This window comes from Macrotis lagotis, chromosome X (genome assembly GCF_037893015.1).
Source record: "Macrotis lagotis isolate mMagLag1 chromosome X, bilby.v1.9.chrom.fasta, whole genome shotgun sequence".
Taxonomy (NCBI): domain Eukaryota; kingdom Metazoa; phylum Chordata; class Mammalia; order Peramelemorphia; family Peramelidae; genus Macrotis; species Macrotis lagotis.
The window spans coordinates 595,409,972-595,430,421 of NC_133666.1; the positions used below are offsets into that span (position 1 = coordinate 595,409,972).

The window sequence follows — 20,450 nt, forward strand, 5'->3', positions numbered from 1 at the left end:
ATATCACTGAGAACTTGCTCTTTAGTACTAATTTTTTAAAAAAAGGAAATCCCATTACTCAATTAAATAGAAAACTTACTTGAATTTTTGTAGTACAATTCCTCCATTTTAATAATGAATGCTGGAAAACAGCAGTATTAGTATAGCTTTTCAGAGAGACATGCTTCAAAGTAAGTTTTAAGAAGCATATGCAAATAGGTGGTACTAAAGCCTGAAAATTCTAGTCATCTTTTTTTGTTTTTCTTCAAAGACAGCCAAATAGTTGACAGAAGAGCAATATGCCTGTATTGCAACTAAATCATGAATATAAAGCAGCTCAAAATTCATTATTAGGCACACAAGAAAACTGGTATGTCTACTATCTGACCACTGATGGCCTCACTAATTAAGTTGAGCTAAAAGCCTATCTTCGCAAGGTGTATTGACAAGTCACTTAAGTGTGATGTTGTTGTCATTTATTTTATGTCTTTTTGTTACTGAATCCAATTGATTGGTAGTGTTTAATCCACATAAGCATGTTAAAAGCCATTTACTTAACAGAACACTTACATTATATAAGTCAGCAGCCAGCTTTTCAATGTACTGTTTCAATTTATCAGCTGTTTTCAAACCATCCTGAAAAAAGCTACAATGGAAAACACCTGTGATTTATCAACAATATCAAAAAAATAAAAACGACCAAAATTATCCTGTTGCAAAAGTGGAAAATAAATTAATACACATTTTATAGTTGAAGACATTCAGGCTCAGAAAACTTAAGTGCCTTGTCTTAGGTTACACATAAAATTAGGGGAAAAGGTACTACTTAGCCTGACTGTCAAACTTTCTACTATACTATACTACACTACATACAACCTAATTAGATCAGAGAAATGTACAAATAGAATTCTGTTAACTACAGATCAACTTATCTGAATTATCTGATATTTCTATTTTTTCTCTTTTTCAAGACCAAAATAAGAGGAAAAATTGTATGGAAACAAGGTGAAAGAATTTGCTTCCAAGGAGCAATTTTCAGGGTGTTATTTGGAGGGGCAGTATTGATTCCAAGTAGTTCCTTGCCTTTCTAAATCTACAGTAATGCCAGGCTAGTAAATGTCTGATTGCACATAGAATCCTTTCCATTTTAAACCTAGAATAATGCCTAATGAGACTATGTAGTACCATAGAAAGACCACTGCTGCTGTTTGTCCTTCATTTTACATTACAAGGGTGGTATCTTGACTTACAAGGGAACTGTATTTAAATGAGGCAGAACTGGGCAGTCATCAGCACCACTCTCTCCTCCAAAGTCAATGAAGTCCAGGTCAAGAAAAGAGTTGGTGAGGGCCTACGATGTAGTGGGTTATCTTGGCCTTTTCAGGATTCAGAGGACTTAGGTTCAAATCCTGCATTTGATATTTGTTACTTATGTGACCTTTGGAAAGTCAATTAATCTCTATGGGCCTGTTTCCCCATTTACACAGTGAGATTAGATTAGGTGCCCTATGAAGCTCTGTAACATTTTAATATTAACAGAGAAAGGTTACAGGTCAATATAGAGTATAAGAAATATATGTTATGCGTCTCTCTTGCCTTTAATTTAAACTATCAGCGTCTCTGACTGGCCCTTTACAACTTGGCTCCTAACCTATCTTTCCAAACTCATCATATATTATTCCCCTCTATAGCTGCCAAGACAAACTATCCTCTCTAATTCTCACTCCAAGTATTCCATCTCCTGCCTGGAATGCATTCCCTCTTTACCACCACCTCATGGAAAGCATTACTTGACTAAGGTTTTACTTGAAGCCCTTCATGAGCCCCCTAACTGCTAATATCCTCCCTCTGGAAACTTTCTCATATTTATATTATATATTTTGCATATACTCAAGAGTATGGATATGTTATTTTCCCAGAGATTCTAAGTTCCTTGTGGGCAAAGACTCTATAATTTTAACATTTCTTTCACTAGGATGCAGCATAGAAAATGGTCCATAGTAAACATCTGATGAAAGCTTGTTGAGATGATTCTGACTTAGGATTCACACTGGAAAACATTTCATTAAAGATGCTATTGTAGGAAAAGATACCTAGGGAAAGGTATTCAAAGTATAAATACGTAAACTAAAAGATGAAAAGAATGAAGGCAGGATTAGCTAAGCCTATAATTTAAGATTCTATTATTTTGCTTTCTGAGAGAGACTGCTCTATAATAACTTTTGCAATGTTTTTCATTTTGTCATTGAGACAGGTGCAATTTAACATCAATAACAATAGTAATGTAGTAATAATAATATGATTATTATGATGATGAGATTTATACAATCCTTGTTGTCATGTCTACAGATGCACCAAGGATACTCTAAAAAGCAGTTATTTTATGCATCTCTGTAAAGTTCATAGAACACTAATTATGAAAGGAATAAGATAGTGACTTGTTCCAGGAATAAATATATCTGAAATCTCCCTGGAAAAAGATGAGAACAGTTAGATAGTAACAATAATAGCAGACATTTAAGTAGGGCTTATAGGTTTGCAAACTCCTTTACTATACCATCTCACCACTCTCCCAACAATCATAAAACAAGGCCTGTTCTTACCTTTACAATATGAAAAGGGAAAGAGCGACAAACTGCAACTTCTTGGAAAGGGTTTGAATAAACTCCCAGTGGAACAAGTCTGATCTCAAAAGAGAATCCTAGCTAAGTACAGAAAAGTTTACCGCCAAAATTCTTTGGCTATAGTTATCCATAGAGTAGTCTTTCCACAAAATAAAATAAAAATAGAAATGAACGACAAACAAAATCTAAGAAAATATTTTTCAACAAAAGTAACAATTGGCACATCCCAAGGAGTCTAAACAAAAGTCAAAGTTTTTAATCTACAATATAATGAGAGTTTTATATATATATATATATATCAACATTAAGTCAGGATTTTCCTTATTTATCAGACTGCTAGGCCAATGCAGATGGCTTCAAATCTTTAAAGTCATGTTTTGAAAGGAATTTTAAAATATTTTAATGTTAGAGGAAGATAAGACATTTTAATCTGGAAATAAATATGCTGATATAATCTAAAGTTTTAAATCAAGAGGAAATGTTCTGATATAATAAGGTAAAAATAGGATAGCATAGTTCATATGACTATAATTCTGTTCTGAATAAAATGCAATTGATTAAATGTCAATATGATTGGCACTTCACTTTTGAATGAATGTTCAATTCTGAAATTTTATTAAGTCAATATGTGATCAAATAAAACATCTTTATGAAGCTATTCTGAACTCACAGTTAACAACAACGACAGGGAAAAGAATGCATTATTGTTCCCATAATTTTAGAACCACAGAGGAAAAATAAACAATGTTTTCAGCCCCAACCCCTTCCAAAATACCACCTGAATTGGCTTTAAATAGTTAGTATTTGTTAAAGCTTATTCGTAAGGATGAAAATTAAACTTTTGAGACACATTTATTTGAGAGTATCAAAGATTATTTGCCAAATTAAAAACATAAACACCCAACAAAACTCAAGAAATGACCCTCCAATGAATCAATTGTTAGCTCAATTTGAAAATCTAATTTATAAGCTTATGGCTTTGACTAAATTAGATATTGATTCCAAGGCAATCTAAGTTACTTAGTAACATTTCTTCCCAAATGTGCCCTGTGCAACTCCAGGTAATCTTCAATCATATACCTTATATCCCCATGGTATTTAAAAACCATAATGGTAGTTTAGAGAATAACGACTTACTTTTCTTTGTTCATATATTGCACAATGCCCTTTGATTCTGAAAGAAAGGTGTGAGATTTCTATGCCTCAACAATTAAGACGGTGATCCTAGCAGCCAGATACCTCCAAAAATCCAATCAGAATAGAGCTAAGGGGGTTAACATTGAGGTTGTTTATTTAAAGAGGAAGCAGGTATAAAATCTTTTTTCAGAGTAAAATTTTTGACTGCTCCTTTGTGGCAAACAAATTTCTTTACAGAAACAATAACACTATTTTTTAAATTATTAGTTCTTTATAGAATCTTAGAGGCAGAAGAGATATGAGACTACTTATTTCAACACATACATTGAAACAAATTTCTTCTAAATGGGAATGACAAGTGGTTATTCTAATGAACTCTAATGAGGGGAAATCCACTAAGTTTGGAGGCAGCAATTCAACTTAGGGATAATTATAATTAATAGTTTCCCCTCTCCCTCATATCAAACCTAAATTTACCTCTTTGTAATGTATACCTGCTGTTCCTAGTTCTGTCCTTTGGGAATCTCTCAGCCTTGTGTAGCCTCTCAGATACTTGAAGACAGCTATCAAATCTACCCTAAATCTTTTCTTTTCTAAACTAAAAAATCCCCAGTTTCTATGACAGAGCCATGTAGGACATACTCTCAAAGACCTTCATTTCTAACTATAACCCACATGGATGCTTGCCCTCTAAAGGAGGTAAAGTGGCAGAGAAACATATTTCTCAGCTCTTTGCCTAAGGAAAAATTGCATAATGATTATAATTGAGTTTAAATCCTGCTTCAGATGCTCCTATCCAAGTAACTCTGGGAAAGACATTTAACCTTTCAATTTCAGTTTCCTTGTCTGTAAAATAGAGATAATTGTAATATCTATTATACATAATAATTAATACCTAGTAATAATAACAACAATGGTGATAATAACCAGGTAACTGTGAGGATCAAATGAGAAAAAAATATAAAGAGTTTTACAAATCTCTTTCCTTCCTTCCTTCCTTCCTTCCTTCCTTCCTTCCTTCTTTCTTTCTTTCTTTCTTTCTTTCTTTCTTCCAAGGCAAATGGGGTTAAGCGGCTTGCCCAAGGCCACACAGCTAGGTAATTGTTAAGTGTATAAGACCGAACCCAGGTACTCCTGACTCCACGGCCGGTGCTTTATCCACTGAGCCACCTAGCCACCCCGAGTTTTACAAATCTTGAAACACCATATAAACATTAGTTATTATTATTATTGTTATTATTTTCTCTTATTGGAGTATTTAAGAGAAAACTAGATAAATAACAATTTGTCAGGAAATTTCTCTTCAGGTACAGGTTGACTCTGAGATTTAGTTCATAAGTATTTATTAGTTCTTTCCAACAAAGAATTCCATGCTTTGATTCACCTTGACTTAATAAGTTTTCTTCTTGATTCTAATTTTTTTCTGTTATATGTTGTCTGTTTAGAAAAATATGTATTTTTCTTTACTTTTTTTTGAAGGGTGTGGTGGGCTATTAACCTATGCTTTTACACAACCCTTACTTATAAACTATACTTAATATACTGCAGAATTCAGATCTCAGAATAAAATCTTCAAATTTGAGGAAATTGAAAAAAAAAGATCATTGCCAGAGAGCTGTAGTGCAGAAAACTGATTAGCTCATTTATTGCTAGGAATATAATTGCAATAAAACATGTTTCTAAGAAAACAGAAACCAATGAAAATCTTTTCCCCCCCAAAAAACCCAAAACCAAAACTCCACCCAAATTAAAACCAAAGAAGACCTTTGAAAGTCTAAGACATCAAATCTCAGAACATTTCAGAACCATTCCCCCAGAACAGAAAGCACTAGGGCAAAGGTTAAATGGGGCTTTTGGATAAAAATGTGAAGCTTCTCTTATTAATATAAATTAGGAACAAATCTTTTTCTGCCCTCTCAATTATATTTGATTGCTTTAGAAAATTTAAATGCTCATTTTTTTTCAAAAGAGGTACATTCTTTCTAGGTTATTTTATGTCATTAACACTATAATTATTAATATTTTATTAGTCTGACAAGTATGAAATATTAAAAATAACCACAGCTGGTTGGTTGATTTTAGGAATGACTGAATTTTACTCAGCAGCATTTTTGGAGAGCTGATGAAAGTGAAGAAGGAAAACCAGATAAAATGAGACAGTATGCATGAATTCTGATGTGTGTGAGTGCCCAAAATGGAAAGTATGGAAATTACATAAGTTAATATGATTAAAAGTCACTTGGATAAGTACTACTACTAATCATAGTCTAGTAGAATAGATTAATTAGAATAGTAATGTGACATACAACATCAACATATAATTTGATAATATATAGTAAATAACCTTATTTAAAATGTACACATGTGTATACATGTGCATTCATGCATACACACACACACACAGATAACACATAGTTTAGCTGGGTTCTAATTTTGGCTGGATGACCTAAATGAGGTGTTTATACTTTCTGGATCTATTTTATTAATATGGAAATTCTTCTATCAATCAGCACTTCCACTTTGGTGCCAGATGATGTTAAATGACTTGACCATGTAAACTAGTATGTATATGAGCTAGGACTAGAATCCAGGTCTTCCTAACACCAAGCTGATCCTCTTTCTACCATGCCAGCAGTTCTCAAATGTAAATCAACTCTTAAAATATTCAGTGTGAGCGTTAAAAATTGTCCAGACTTAGCAAAATAAGAGAAAATATTAATAATTTAGATTAAGCCTAAAATACATTTCTTCCCCCAAAATTAGCTGTTAAACATTTACCAGAATAATAATGATTACAACTATAGGCATGTTTTTATGAAAAATTAAAACTGGTTATTTTAAAAAATTTATCAATTTAAAATAAAACGATACCCTTTTAATGTTAACATAAGTAACATTTTTCTTTAAAAATTTACTATATTTTCCATAACAAAAAAAATTTAGTGAAAAATTTTACTTATTTTTGCAAATCTTTTTAATATTTGACATAATAAAAGATTGGATTTTCAAATTTGCTTCTGCAATTTGTAATGATATGTGATGAAGTATATGAAGAAAATATTGCCTCACCCAAATATGTAGTCAGGAAGAAGAATATTTTAATAGTTAAATAATTTTTAATATTATAAAAATAATTTTGATCTCATGGGATTCCCTGAAAGGATACTGGGACCCTGCCCCCCCCCCCCCCCAGGGATCTGCAGTCCATACTTGGAAAGCCACTATACTAGACCATGCTATCTCTCTCCCTTAAAGTAATATTAATATGATTAGCCAATTGCTTTTCTTGAAGATTAAGTTAAAGTGCTATCATTACCTACCCACTTTCATTAGAGAAAATTACTAGTTGATTCATCAGTCTTCCAAAACACTAAACTACTTCTGTTTTTATTGCTACTCAAAACCAAGAGAAAATGGAATTAACAATTTAATTATTTCAAAGGATCATTGATTTAGAGCTATAAGGGATCTTGAGTAGTCCAACTTCCTCATATTACAGATAGATGATGAAACTGAAGAGGTTAAGTGATTTATCCAGCAACACACAGGAAAGCTCCTCTGATTCCAAAGCCAGCTCTTTGTCCTATCAATTTCCCTTTCAATACAGTTAAATATATAATAGGATAATAATAGCTTCTATCTGTTTAGGGTTTTCAGGTTTTAAAAGTACTTTTCTCACAACCATTCTATTAGAAAAGTAGTCAAAATACTATTAATCCCATTTTACAGATAGGAAATTAAGGTTCAAAGAGTGACCTCAGGTCCATACAGTTACTAAGGGATCAAGATGGAATTAGGGAAAAAAAATCTCTTTACTCAAGTCTGGAGCTTTTATTACCATACCACACTAGATATAAAGGTTATAAATAAACAAAAGAAGTTATTTGAGAGGTTCTATTTCCATTTTCTAGAAGGATACAACATTATAATAAGTGATTCTTTCTATTATTGTCAGGTTGGTTTGTCTGGATATGAATGAGATGGGTTTTATGTATTTCTAGGGTACCTATGGGTATAATGTATAGAGTGTTGGGCTCTACTTCCTAAATTCAAATCTAATCTCAGATACTTCCTAGCTAAGTCACTAAATCCTGTTTATCTCATGTTCCTCATCTGTAAAATGAGCTGGAGAAGGAAATGTTAAATCACTACAGTATCTTCGCCAAACATCAAATGGGATCACCAAAAGTCAGATATGACTGAAAATGACTGAACAAGAAGACTGTATTTCAAGATCTTTCCAACTCTGTGTTGCTTGCTTTTCTTTTGTAAATTTTCTTCTTCCATAAATAATCACAGAAGAACTGGCAAGATGTTTTCTTAGGCAGACTTTGCCAAAGGGATGATCCTTTAGATGAGGACACTGAGATCAAGAGAGATTAGGTAACTAGATAAGAATCACAGATTTAGACCTAAAGGAAATCTTTGAGGTTATGTATCTCAACTCTTTCATTGTACATAAAAGAAACCTGAAGCAAGAGGAGAGAAGTGATTTGCCCAGTCACCCAGCTAGGAACAGGTGAGAAAGGATTTGACTTCATGTTGCTACAAATCTAGTACTTTTCCCACTCTCACCTAATCTAAATTAGATCCCAACATTCTGGATTCTAGAGTCAATCCTTCTCTAAAATAAGAAATCTTTAGAAGGAAAAACAAACATTAAATTAGAAACATAATTGCCATATTAAAAACACTGTCACACTAGGAGTAAATATTCTTCCTTATCTCTACCCCTAATAATACCTTGTTTACCTCAAGCATAACCTTCTGTACAGAACTTTTCAGGACATCTTTACAGTTCCTAGGGCTTCCCTTCCCCAAGTTACCTTTTATTTTTTCTGTATATATGTTAACTGTGCTTATATACTGTAGTTCTCCTGATCCAATGTAAGCTTTTTGTGAAAAGGGACTGGTTAATTTTTTTCAGTGACTCCCCAATGTTTAGTAAACCATTCATTTAATCAAGGCTTGATTAATTTTTAAAAGAGTAAATGGATAACTTGCTGTAATACAGAAATGTGTATACATATACATATAGAAATGCACACTAAGTTAAAGAGAATTCAGAAGAATGGTGACATTTGGAAGAATAAATAAACAATGGATTTTGATACTTGTACAACTATGAAAGATAGTGAAGCACATACCCTTTCCCCAACACCACTCATCATTCCCCTAATGGATCAGCTTTCTTGAAAATCATATTGTTCCACAGAATCTTCTAGTCCTTCTATTTACTTTTTGCTTTGTGATACTGAGATCCATTCTCCATGTGGCAAACAGGGGCCCAAACATAGATCAAAGAACAAACTCTTCAGGAGTGGATTTCTAGGGATCTCTACTTCACCCCTTCCTCTCAGCCCCCCCCCCCCCCGCCAAAATCAACAACTCTCATAATAAGACGCTGATTTATAAAGGAACTCAGTCAGAGAGACAAGAAGTATTTGAGAATATGGGAGAAAGAACTCTGCTTCCTTAACCTTGTAACAATGGCAAGAGGGCCGTGGGGGGGGGGGTAAGGAGAGAGAGAGAGAGAGAGAGAGAGAGAGAGAGAGAGAGAGAGAGAGAGACAGAGAGAGAGAGAGAGAGAGAGAGAGAGAGAGAGACAGAGACGAGAGAGAGAGAGAGAGAGAGAGAGAGAGAGAGAGAGAGAGAGAGAATCTGTGCACACTCATGCATTGATGAGAAAGCTTTAATGCTTAGACCACTGCTGCAAAGGTTAATGTGGTTGTAGGAAAATTTATAGGAAAGCTCTATAATCACATTAATATGGTAGGTAGAATCTGCAGTAGAATAAAGGTAATTTTCAGAAAACCAATCTGTTACAGGATCATAGGGTTTCGGCTTTAATTGTCAGAAAATCTTTATAGGAACCCCAAATCTGACTATTCTACTTATTGCCTTCAATTTTCTTCAATAGGGCCCAGCAAAATAAAAGATATCTCTATGATGACCACAAAGAAGACTGAAAGTAAAAATCAAGAAAAACTTGGGTTCAATTACAACACAAAAGGATAAGAACATTCTACTTACTTGCATTGTGCATGATAATACTTTATAAGATTCTGTAGTAGGTCAACACCCTTTTTTGTCTTGATTTCATTAACTTTAATGAGATACTGTGGAAATAAAACAGAACTTGATGTTGGTAATTACAGACTATGTCTTCCTTTGCTTTTAGATGATAGAGCACCAGCTTTTAATCCATACAACTTGAGGCACTGCTAACTAGTAGATTTCTATAGTTGTTCAGTCCCATTAAAGGAGTGCTGATATGGCATAGCAATGGCTCAAGGGTACACACCAAGTAAACTGAGTCATTAAGTTGTTAGCATTTTTAAAATACTAAAGTTAGTTCATTTGACAAGTTAAAGTCAAACACAGCAAAAACATTCCAGAATGATCAGAAACCCATTTTTTTCCTCTCATGTGATACAATAGAGCATGCTTTTTATGTCCTTTCTTATGTTACAAACTCAGATTATTTTAAATGAATATTTTACTTTTCTGCACAAATTGGGCACATGGTTAACATAAACAGCAACATGCCAACAAAGGACTAGGAATATTTTAGAAAATAAATAACCAATAAAATCCAGCATTCACCTTTCACACATAGTGCCCAACCCCACCCCAGACTTTTCCCACAATCATCCAGCAGCTTAACAAGCAACATTCAGGTTCTCACCCAATTAACTCCTCTTTTTGCTTTTATTTTTAAGCATTCTAAAGATATCCTGACCGACTTCAACCTGAAGACTGAGAAAAAGAATTCCATGACATTCCTTTTTTGACCTCTGTGGCTGATTTCAATAGAACTCTAGAGGATGCTGATTCACAGGCTTTGGAGTTGAAAGCATACTTAGGGATCATTTAATCCAACTTGTTCATTTCACAAATAAGGAAACTGAGACCTGAAGAAGTCACATGAATTGCCTGAAGTCATATAATTTACTATTAGCTAAGCTCATACTAATTTCACAACTTTTTGTAGTGGATAGTCAGCATCATACACTATGTATAGGAATCAGAGTCCGAGTTTTGGTATTTATTATTTATGTGATCCTACGTTAATCACCTCCTTTCTTGAAGCCTTAATTTCTTTATCAGTAAAATAACAGGACTGGTCTAGATTAACTCCAAAATCCCTATAAACTCTAAGTGGAAGAAAAAAGAGCGAAATATTCAAAATATAGTCCTTTTATCTAGCAATTAAACATACTCTATCATTTTTTAACCAAATAATAACTTGCTGATTAGGAGTAAGGAATAAGATACCAATTAAAATTCCAGGCAAATTAATTTTTTAGAAAATCTTTTCTTACTTCACACATCTGTAGCTGAAACAGGCGCCTTTCTTTCTCCATTTCTTCTGCTATTTCTGCTCCTGTTATCTCTGTGCGGATCATCCCATGCTGTTTTGCATGTTCTCTTTTTTCTTTTTCAATTTTTGTACTGTAATTAAATTAAAGTAGAATGAGTTCATATCTTTCACTTAAAAGTCACTATATAGAATTTCATAAGAACTCACTTGAGTCATTCATTGTTCATCTCAACTCAATTCCAAAGCTAATTATTAATCACCTTTTTTGCAAAGTACTAAATTTTATGAGAAAGACTAATTAGTAAAAAAAATCTTGAAGAATTTATAACCTATTCATGAAGATAATACTCATATTTGATGTGATTGCTTTCATACAAACACTAAAATAAAGAAGCAGCATGCTTCAGTGGAAAAAATGATGGTTCTGGAATCAAAGGACCTAGGTTTGAATTCCGACTCTGCCATCAATGGAAAGGATTGGACTGAATGACTTGAGAGGGCCTTCCAATTCTAACTTCCTCATAATCACAACAATTCTGAAATGGAAAGGTTTTGTAAATTTCGAAACACCATAAAAATATGAGACTGACAAAACCCTTTATTGGTCAACTTATCCAATATCAACTTCTCTGCGAAAGTTTCCCTTGAACTTCCCTGAAGAGTGTCTCCTATGTGGTTTTACTAACATATTGTGGAATCCCGCCCCCCCCTTTCCTTAGAACTCTTCTTATGGGCTTATTAATTTAGAGCAGAATTTTATACCACATAGATGGATAAATGAGATGCTGAAAGACAAAAAGTTAAGTTGATTCTAAAGCAAGAAAAAAATTCCATATCAAATCTTCTCACATTTTGGGTTTTTTTCCCCCTTCTAACTTTCAATTTATTATTATACCAAGTAATCAATCAACACAAATGTAGAAAGTATTTAGTATGAGTTAGGCCCTTAAGGAGCTTAGTCTAATGTTTAAACAAGAAAAAGTTCTTTGAATTTTGTATTTTGGTAGTAAAGATACCAATGTTCAACTTTAGGGAAGTTAGGTGGCTGAGTGGATAGGTCACTGGACTTGGAGATAGGATGATGTGAGTTCAAACCCAGACCCTTAATAGATGTGTGACCTTAGGTAAGGCACTTAACTTACATCCTATCAATAAAGTGGGAGTAATAATTGCCCCTGCCTCCCAGGGTTCTTATGAGAATCTAATGATATAATATTTGTAAAGCATTTAATATAATGCTTGGTAGACAGTAGTAGGTAACCTTATAAATGTTGGCTATCATTTTTATTGTTATTTAAAGATAATTATGTAGACATTTATGTAGTACTGTAATGTTTGCCAAAACACTTTTTTCATGATTTTACTTAGTCCATTAAGATAAAATAATTAAGAAAACAATTAAGGTATAGCTATGATATTTGCATTTTACAGATGAGAAAACTGAGGCTCACAGAAATTAAATAACTTATTTAGATTTAGCACAATTAAGAAGAGTCTTGGGTAAGACTCAAGCCCTGATTTTATGTCAAATTTTTTATTTACTTTTAATAAAATTATTCATTTATATTTTCAACTACACTCAAAGATAGTTTTCAACAATTATTTTTGGTAAGGTTTTGAGTTATCCTTTTTTCTTCTCTCCCCCTCTCCTTGACAGTGAGTAATCTAATATAGGTTATATAATGTATGAGTATAGTAAACATATTTCCATGTTAATTACGCTATAAAAGAAGAATCAGAACAAAAAAGAAAAAAACAGGGGGGAAACAAATCATAAAACAAATTTCAAAAATGGAAAATTGTATGCTTTGGTCTGCCTTAGTTCCTTCTATGGAAATGGATAGTATTTTTCCATCACAAGTCCTTTAGAATGATCTTTGATCACTGTACTGCTAAGAAGAGCATCACACAATGTTGGAAGTGTGTACAATATTTTCCTAGTTCTGCTCACTTCATTCAGTATCAGTTCATGCAAGTCTTTCCAGGCTTTTTTGAAGTCTGCCTGCTCAAGATTTCTTACAGAACAATAGTATACTCCATAACATTCATAAATCATAATTTGTTTAGTCATTCCCCAATTGATGGGCACCTTCTTAATTTCCAATTCTTTGTCACTTAATCTCTTTTGATTCCTCATTTAAAAAAAAATTTTTTTAAGGTTTTTTGCAAGGCAAATGGGGTTAAGTGGCTTGCCCAAGGCCACACAGCTAGGTAATTATCAAGTGTCTGAGACTGGATTTGAACCCAGGTACTCCTGACTCCAGGGCTGGTGCTTTATCCACTGCACCACCTAGCCACCCCTGATTCCCCGTTTTTCAATTGCAAATGAAACTGAAAATAAAACTACTACCTACAAAACTGAGGCAAATAGGGTTCAAATCTGATCCCACTACTTTTTTTTGGTTGTTTTCAGTCATGTCCAACTCTTAATTTTTTTTTGTTTTTTGCAAGGCAAATGGGGTTAAGTGGCTTACCCAAGGCCACACAGCTAGGTAATTATTAAGTGTCTGAGACTGGATTTGAACCCAAGTACTCCTGACTCTAAGGCTGGTGCTTTATCCACTACGCCACCTAGCTGCCCCATGTCCAACTCTTTATGACTCCTTCTGGGGTTTTCTTAGCAAAGATATTGGAGTGGCTTCCTTCTCCAGTTCATTTTACAGATATAAAGACTGAGGCAAACAGAATTAAGTGACTTACCCAGGGTCATATAGATAGTGGCTAAATCTAGATTTGAACTCAGGCCTTACTAATTCCAGGCCTAGCACTCTATCCACTGCACCACCTAGGTAGTCTCTTACATTATCTTTTACTAGATGTTCCTTTTATTACCAATGTAACCTTGTTGAAATTATTTTATCTCTCTGAGCTTCATCTTGCTTGACTGTAAAAATGGAAGACCAAGGCCTTTTGAGTCCTAATTCTATTCATGTTTCACCATCTGATACTGTCCCCAAACTCATCTTTAGTATATTTTCCTCGAAAACTTGGTTTCTCTTTAGGAAGATAAATTTTATCAATTAAATATTAAAGATATTAAAAATATGCTATAAAATCATGATTTAATAAGAAGTCCTGAATTAACCAGATTTTTCTCCCCTTTGCACTAAACTCTCAAGAGGCAAACAGAAAAAATGTGTTGAAAGCAAAAATGTTCTTTTAAAAAAAAATCAACTTCCGAGAAATAGCCTACGGTCATCACATGCCTAATCCCTTTCTGCTCCATCTTCCATCCTAGGTAATGAGCACTGATATTTCACTGTGATAACCAGAAACTATAAAATCCTCAACATCAAAGATATGATTATATTCATTACACATGACACCATAACCAAGAAAGTAAACTCAGATATTTTGAAAACATTTTAACAAGAAGAAATAAAAGGGTATGGTTCACTTTTATTTATCTTTGCCTTCTTTTCCCTTTCCATTCTATTTTTTCAGCAACCAGGATTATGAAATAAGTGGTTACCAATCAATCAAAATAAATCTCACACTGAATACTATTTCTGATTCACCATACTAATTTGCATATCTAGAAATGTTAAAAGAATCTTTTGCTTCTTAGTTGTTTTAGAACTGCAACCATCAAAACACAAAAATATTCTTAAAACATGTACAAAGACAAAGCTTATTACATAAAGATGGAGAAAATAGCTCAAAAATATTTTAATTCTGAACTTTACCTGATTTTTTTGCATCTTTTTCATATTGCTATTATTGCTACCTACAAAAATATTTTTATCCTATTATCTCAGCAGTTGTCTAAATTTATAGTCAAGATTAGCAAACATTTTTTTTTACCCTGACTCTCCAAAAGGTATGGGCCTATACATAGTATCTTTGATATCCTCTGAGAGTTTATCAGATGTACCTGCATCATACAGATTGCATGACTACAGTATGCAGTACTTGCTCTATGCCAAGAGAAATGCCACAGGATCTATGGTCACAATAAACAAGTCACCAAAATTACTTCTTTTTTGGATACATAACCAAAATATCATATAGCCAAAGTAAGATACATTGTTAGACAGTCCCTAAACATAAACCCATTAGCAGAAAGAATGTAATCTCCATCTTAAAAGATAGCATTTGAGTGCCCAATGAAATATAAATGGCATGAGACTTTGCCTGGTTTCATAAGTTGACCTAAAAAAGAACAAAAATTTTTACAGCTTTGGCAAGTATTGAACAAGAAAAAGTAGTAAAAATCTAAAGTTGTCACAATTATTTTTCCCTTATGAAAGCAATGCTCAAGTGAAAGATACTTACAATTTGGTCTCGTAATCTTTCCAAGCTTTGTCAAATGGCTTTTTAAGGTCCTTAGGAAAGAGAAAATATACTTCAAGTTATATTCAGTTTAGGTTCAGGATAAATGTATAATTTTTGAGGTAGGGGTCTTAAAGCAGTAAATAGATAATTAGATAGACAGATAAGTAGGCTTTACAAGCAAAAAATGCAGCAAAGAGACAACCTTCCATTTGATCTTTAAAATTACACCTACAAGAATGACATGGTTAAATAAGTATCATTAGATCTATTTGATAGATAGAGGAACCTGAGACTTAGGTAATAAAACTACAGCTAGAACTATAACCCAAGTCTACTGATGCTTAGTTCAAGGCTCTTATCCTTTCTGTAATTCTCATCTAACTGCCAACCTTTTCCCTTCCTTTATTGTCAACTAACTTTTCAAATGACTACTGGACTTGTTACATGATAAATTTTCTATCAGTGTTCTACCTTCAAAAATAATTTCCTTTGAGAGTTATGTAACTGAAATTGTGTACTATTAAAAATCAATTAACAAGCAGTCAAGTGATAATTCTGTTCCAGACATTGTCCTAGCACTTGGGAACACAAATAAAGGGAAAAACTACAGTGCTGTCCAGGAGGAGTTCACAGACATCATGTAAATATCTAGGCACATACAAGCTAGATACAACATAAATGGAAGGTAAAGTAAAAAGGGAAAGCAAGCATGGGAGGGGGACTTCAGAAATAGGGAACTGAACTGAGTCTTAGAAGTTAGATATTTCAGGCAGGGGAACAGTGCCTGGCTTAGAGGGATTATATAGACAAGGGTGAAGTGAAAGAGGAATGGGAAGGTAGGAAAGAGACAAGGCGATCCTTGAGATAGGTAACAGATAGCCACAGATGCATATTGTGTAGGGGAGGGGTGTCTGACAGGGTCAGGCCAACATTTCAGGGAAGTCATTTTAGCCAGTGGAGTGGGAAAAGAGTTGATGGATTTAGATCAACTAGAAAACTAACACAATAGTACAGGCAAAGGTGATAAAGAGGTTCAAATAGGGTGGTAAGCCTGTAAATGGAGAGAGGGAAATGAATTCAAATGTTTTAGAGAAAGAAATGACAAGATATAGCAATTGATTTTATATGTGGGGTGAGTGATGGATAAGTTAAGGATGACCCTAAAATTTTGAACATGAGCGACTAGAAACATTTTCCTCAACTGTAACAGGTAGCTTAGAAGAAGAGTTTTAAAGAAGAGTTAAATCATATTGTTGACTACTTACTCCTTTGACTCCTTTTAAGTCTCCTTTTAACAAGGAATCCAAGGTGAAGATCACATTGTGACTTAGACCCTGGAGCTGTAAGGGAAAAGAATAGAGTGCCACATTAGTTATTTTTTTCTTTTTAAATTTATTTTTTATTCTCATTTTGTACAAATGTTTTTCGTTACATTAATAAAATATATTTGTTTACAAGTAAACAAAATACCCCTCCCCCCATTAAAATATAGATAGACTTGCTAGGGCAGAAAAGTAAAGGGGGAGAGAAAAAAAATTAAAATTAAAAAAAAATAATAGTAATAATTGTAGGTATGGCCAGGTGGTGCAATGGACAAAGCACCAGCCCTGGAGCCACGAGCACCGGAGTCCATATCCAGCCTCGTAAACCGAATAATCACCCAGCCATGTGATATGCAAGCCACCCGATCCCCACTGCCCTGCAAAAACCAAAAAAGAAGGAAAAAAAAAAGACCCAAAATAAAATGAAATAGTAATAATAGTAGGGGTGGATGGGTGGCAGACAGAGCATTGGCCCTTGAGCCAGGAGCACCCGGGTCAGAATCCGGCCCCAGACACCCAAAGATCACCCTGCTATGTGGCCCCAGGCAGGCCACCCAGCCCCACTTGCCCTGCACCCTCCCCCAAATAATAATAATAATAATAATAATAATAATAATAATAATAATAAAATAATAATAATAATAAAAATATGCTCCAGTCTTTGTTCCAACACCATCAACTCTGCCGTGAGTGGATCACACTCTTTATGATAAGTCCATCACAAAAGTTACTTCCATATTTTTCCAACGTTGCCATTGCTGATCGCAACTCCCTCCTTTCTTATTTCTCCACTACCATGTACTATATTTTCTCTCTCCTTTCACTCTGATTCTGCTGTAGGGTAGCTGAGTGGCGCAGCAGACAGATGCCTGGTCCTGGGGCCAAGAAGCCCTGAGCCCCCATACCACCCCTTAGGCCCAGAATCTACCCTGGCCCTATGGTCCTGGGCAGGCCATCCAATCCCAGCCCCTTGCAAGAAGTAAAAAAAGAAAATGTGTTATATCTGACCACTGTCCCCCCCCATGGTCCATCCTCTCCTCCTTTATTCACATCCCCACCCCTTCCCCCTGCTCCCCCCTCCTTCTTACTCCAGTTGTCTATACCTCATTGAGTATATTTGCTGTTTCCTCTCCTAGCCATCTCTAATGAGAGCTAAGGTTCCCTCATTGCCCCTTGCCTCCCCCATCCATATCACTGCACTAGCTCATTGTAATAAAAAAAAATCTTATTATGTGAAATAGCTTGGACTATTCCCCCTCTCCTTTTTCTTTCTCCCATTCCATTTCCCTTTTTTTCTTACTGACTTCATTTTTACACCATATTTTATCTTCGACTTCAGCTTTCTCCTGTGCTTCAACTATAAAAGCTCCCTCTACCTGCTCTATTAACTGAGATGGTTCATATGAATATTATCAGTATCATTTTTCTATACATGCAGTTCATCCTCATTAAGTCCCTCATATTTCCCCTCTCTCCTCCAATCTCCATGCTTTACCTGAGTCCTGTATCTGAAGATCAAACCTTCTGTTCAGCTCTGGCCATTCCAAAAGGAACATTTGAAATTCCCCTGGTTCATTGAAAGTCCATCTTTTTCCCTGGAAGAGGACATTCAGCCTTGCTGGGTAGTTCATTCTTGGCTGCATTCTAAGCTCTTTTGCCTTCCGGTATATTGTATTCCAAGCCCCATGAGCTTCCAATGTAGCTGCTGCTAAGTCTTGTGTGATCCTGACTGCAGCTCCATGATATTTGAACTGTGTCCTTCTGGCTGCTTGTAACATTTTCTCTTTGACTTGGGAGTTCTGGAACTTGGCTATAATATTCCTGGGGGTTGGTTTTTTGGGATCTCTTTCTCGGGGGGATCAGTGGATTCTCTCCATTTCTATTTTGTCCTCTGCTTCTAGAATATCAGGGCAATTTTCCTGTAGTAATTCTTTGAAAATTATGTCAAGGCTCTTTTCCTGATCATGACTTTCAGGTATTCCAATAATTTTCAAATTATCTTTCCTAAGTCTGTTTTCCATATCAGTTGTTTTTTCAATGAGATATTTCACATTTTCTTCTAATTTTTCATTTTTTTTTCGTTTTGAAGTATTGAATCCTGATTTCTGGTAAATTCATCAATCTCCCTGAATTCTATTCTTTGTCTGAAGGATTTTTTCTCCTCAGAGTTTTCTTATCTCTTTTTCTATCTGGCCAATTTTGCTTTTTTAAAGCATTCTTCTCCTCAATAACTTTTTGAACTGTTTTATCCATTTGACCTAAGCTGTTTTTTAGCATGCTATTTACTTCAGCATTTTTTTGGATTTCCTTGACTAAGCTGCTGACTTCATTTTCATGTTCTTCCTGCATCTCTCTCCTTTCTTTTCCTAGTTTTTCTTCTAACTCCCTCATTTGATTTTCAAAGTCTTTTTTGAGCTCTATCATAGCCTGAGCCCAATTTCTGTTTTTCTTGGAGTCTTTAGATGCAGGAGCTTGTTCTTCCTCATCTTCAGACTGAGTATTTTGATCCTTCTTGGGCTCATATGCAAAATATTTCTCAATGGTCTTCCTCTTGTTTCTTTGTTTGTTCATTTTCCCAGCCTAAGCCTATTTTTTGTGGGTGCTTCCTGAGCTTTTGGGACACTTCCACAAGGGTCTCAGTGTGTGAGGTTCTGTCCTCCCTCCTGGTCTGTGAATGACCATAAGCGGCCCCCTCTGCCACGGGGCTGAGGTGGGGGGGGGGGCCCTGCTGTTGTATGGGGGAGCCTAGCCTGCGATCAGGATCTGAATGTGGTCAGAGCTCCAGAGGCAGAGGGCAGAGCTCTGCAGTCTCTGTCTTCACTCCCCTCCCTCAGCTCAATGGGTTTATGCCCTGGGGGCTCCTGATTAAGGGCTCCGCCTGCTTCCTTTCCTGGATTTGGGCTGCAGAAAGACCAGGCTGCTGGCTGTGTGCCCTGAGGGCTGGGCTCCAAGTGCTTGCTCTGGCAGAGGTCCCCGGTCCCCCCCCCCCCGCCGTGTTCCCCCACTTTGTGCCGGTCCTCCCCGGGGTGCAGCTCAGGCGACTCCCCCGCTGCTGTGAGCTGAGGCTCCCAGCATCCTGGGGCTGCCTCGGGTAGGCTGAAGTTCTTTGGCTCTGGAGGGCCACCTCTCTGGTGGGCTGCCCCTCCGGCCCGGGGGAGCAGAGCCTTTCTGCTCTTTTCCAGGTTACCTTGAGTAGCAGAACTGCCTCACTGGGTCCCTTTGTGGGTTCTGTCTCTCGAAAGTTTAGTTAGAGTCCTTAGTTTATGAGTTTTTATCAGAGAGCTCCTAAGACTTGATCCCTTCATGTCACCATCTTGGCTCCACCCTCACATTAGTTATTTTTAAAAAATATATATGATTTTATTTCTTTAACTCAATTTTAGAGCTATAGTTATGGACCTATCAGCTACTGTACTTGTAGCTGGAACTGCTCATTAATCAATTGATGATGTAAAAGCTGAAGAGAAGACCAAAAATGATCTCCAAAAACTCAGTTTAGTTTATGCTCCCAATGCTCTATTTTAAAATGCTTTGCAGCTCTAATGTTCTTTGTTCTAAGACTCTGTGTTTCTAAGATTCTTTGTTCAGTGTCCCCTTCCAGTGATATTCTACAGCTCCTTACACTTGATAGAATTACATATTCCTAGGTCCTTTTGGTACTTTGACATTTTCTAAAGTTGCTTCAAATTTTAGCAATATGTTCTAAGGTTTTTTCCCCCTATCTCTAATATCCTATATTTTGACATTCTAAGTTCTATCATTTAGTTCTACTATTCTACACTTCCAGTT

General features: G+C 35.3%; 1 protein-coding gene across 6 annotated transcripts in view; it reads right to left on the reverse strand.

The window, feature by feature from the left end:
• ASAP1 (ArfGAP with SH3 domain, ankyrin repeat and PH domain 1) overlaps positions 1-20,450 on the reverse strand; it is a 606,433-nt gene that overhangs the window by 126,941 nt on the left and 459,042 nt on the right. For all 6 annotated transcript variants that reach the window (XM_074202331.1, XM_074202330.1, XM_074202328.1 and 3 more), the window contains 5 exons: positions 16,605-16,679; positions 15,340-15,389; positions 11,066-11,195; positions 9,774-9,859; positions 550-625 (listed from right to left, as the gene is read on the reverse strand). In XM_074202331.1, coding sequence (XP_074058432.1) covers positions 550-625; positions 9,774-9,859; positions 11,066-11,195; positions 15,340-15,389; positions 16,605-16,679 — 417 coding nt within the window. The remainder of the gene's footprint in view (positions 1-549; positions 626-9,773; positions 9,860-11,065; positions 11,196-15,339; positions 15,390-16,604; positions 16,680-20,450) is intronic.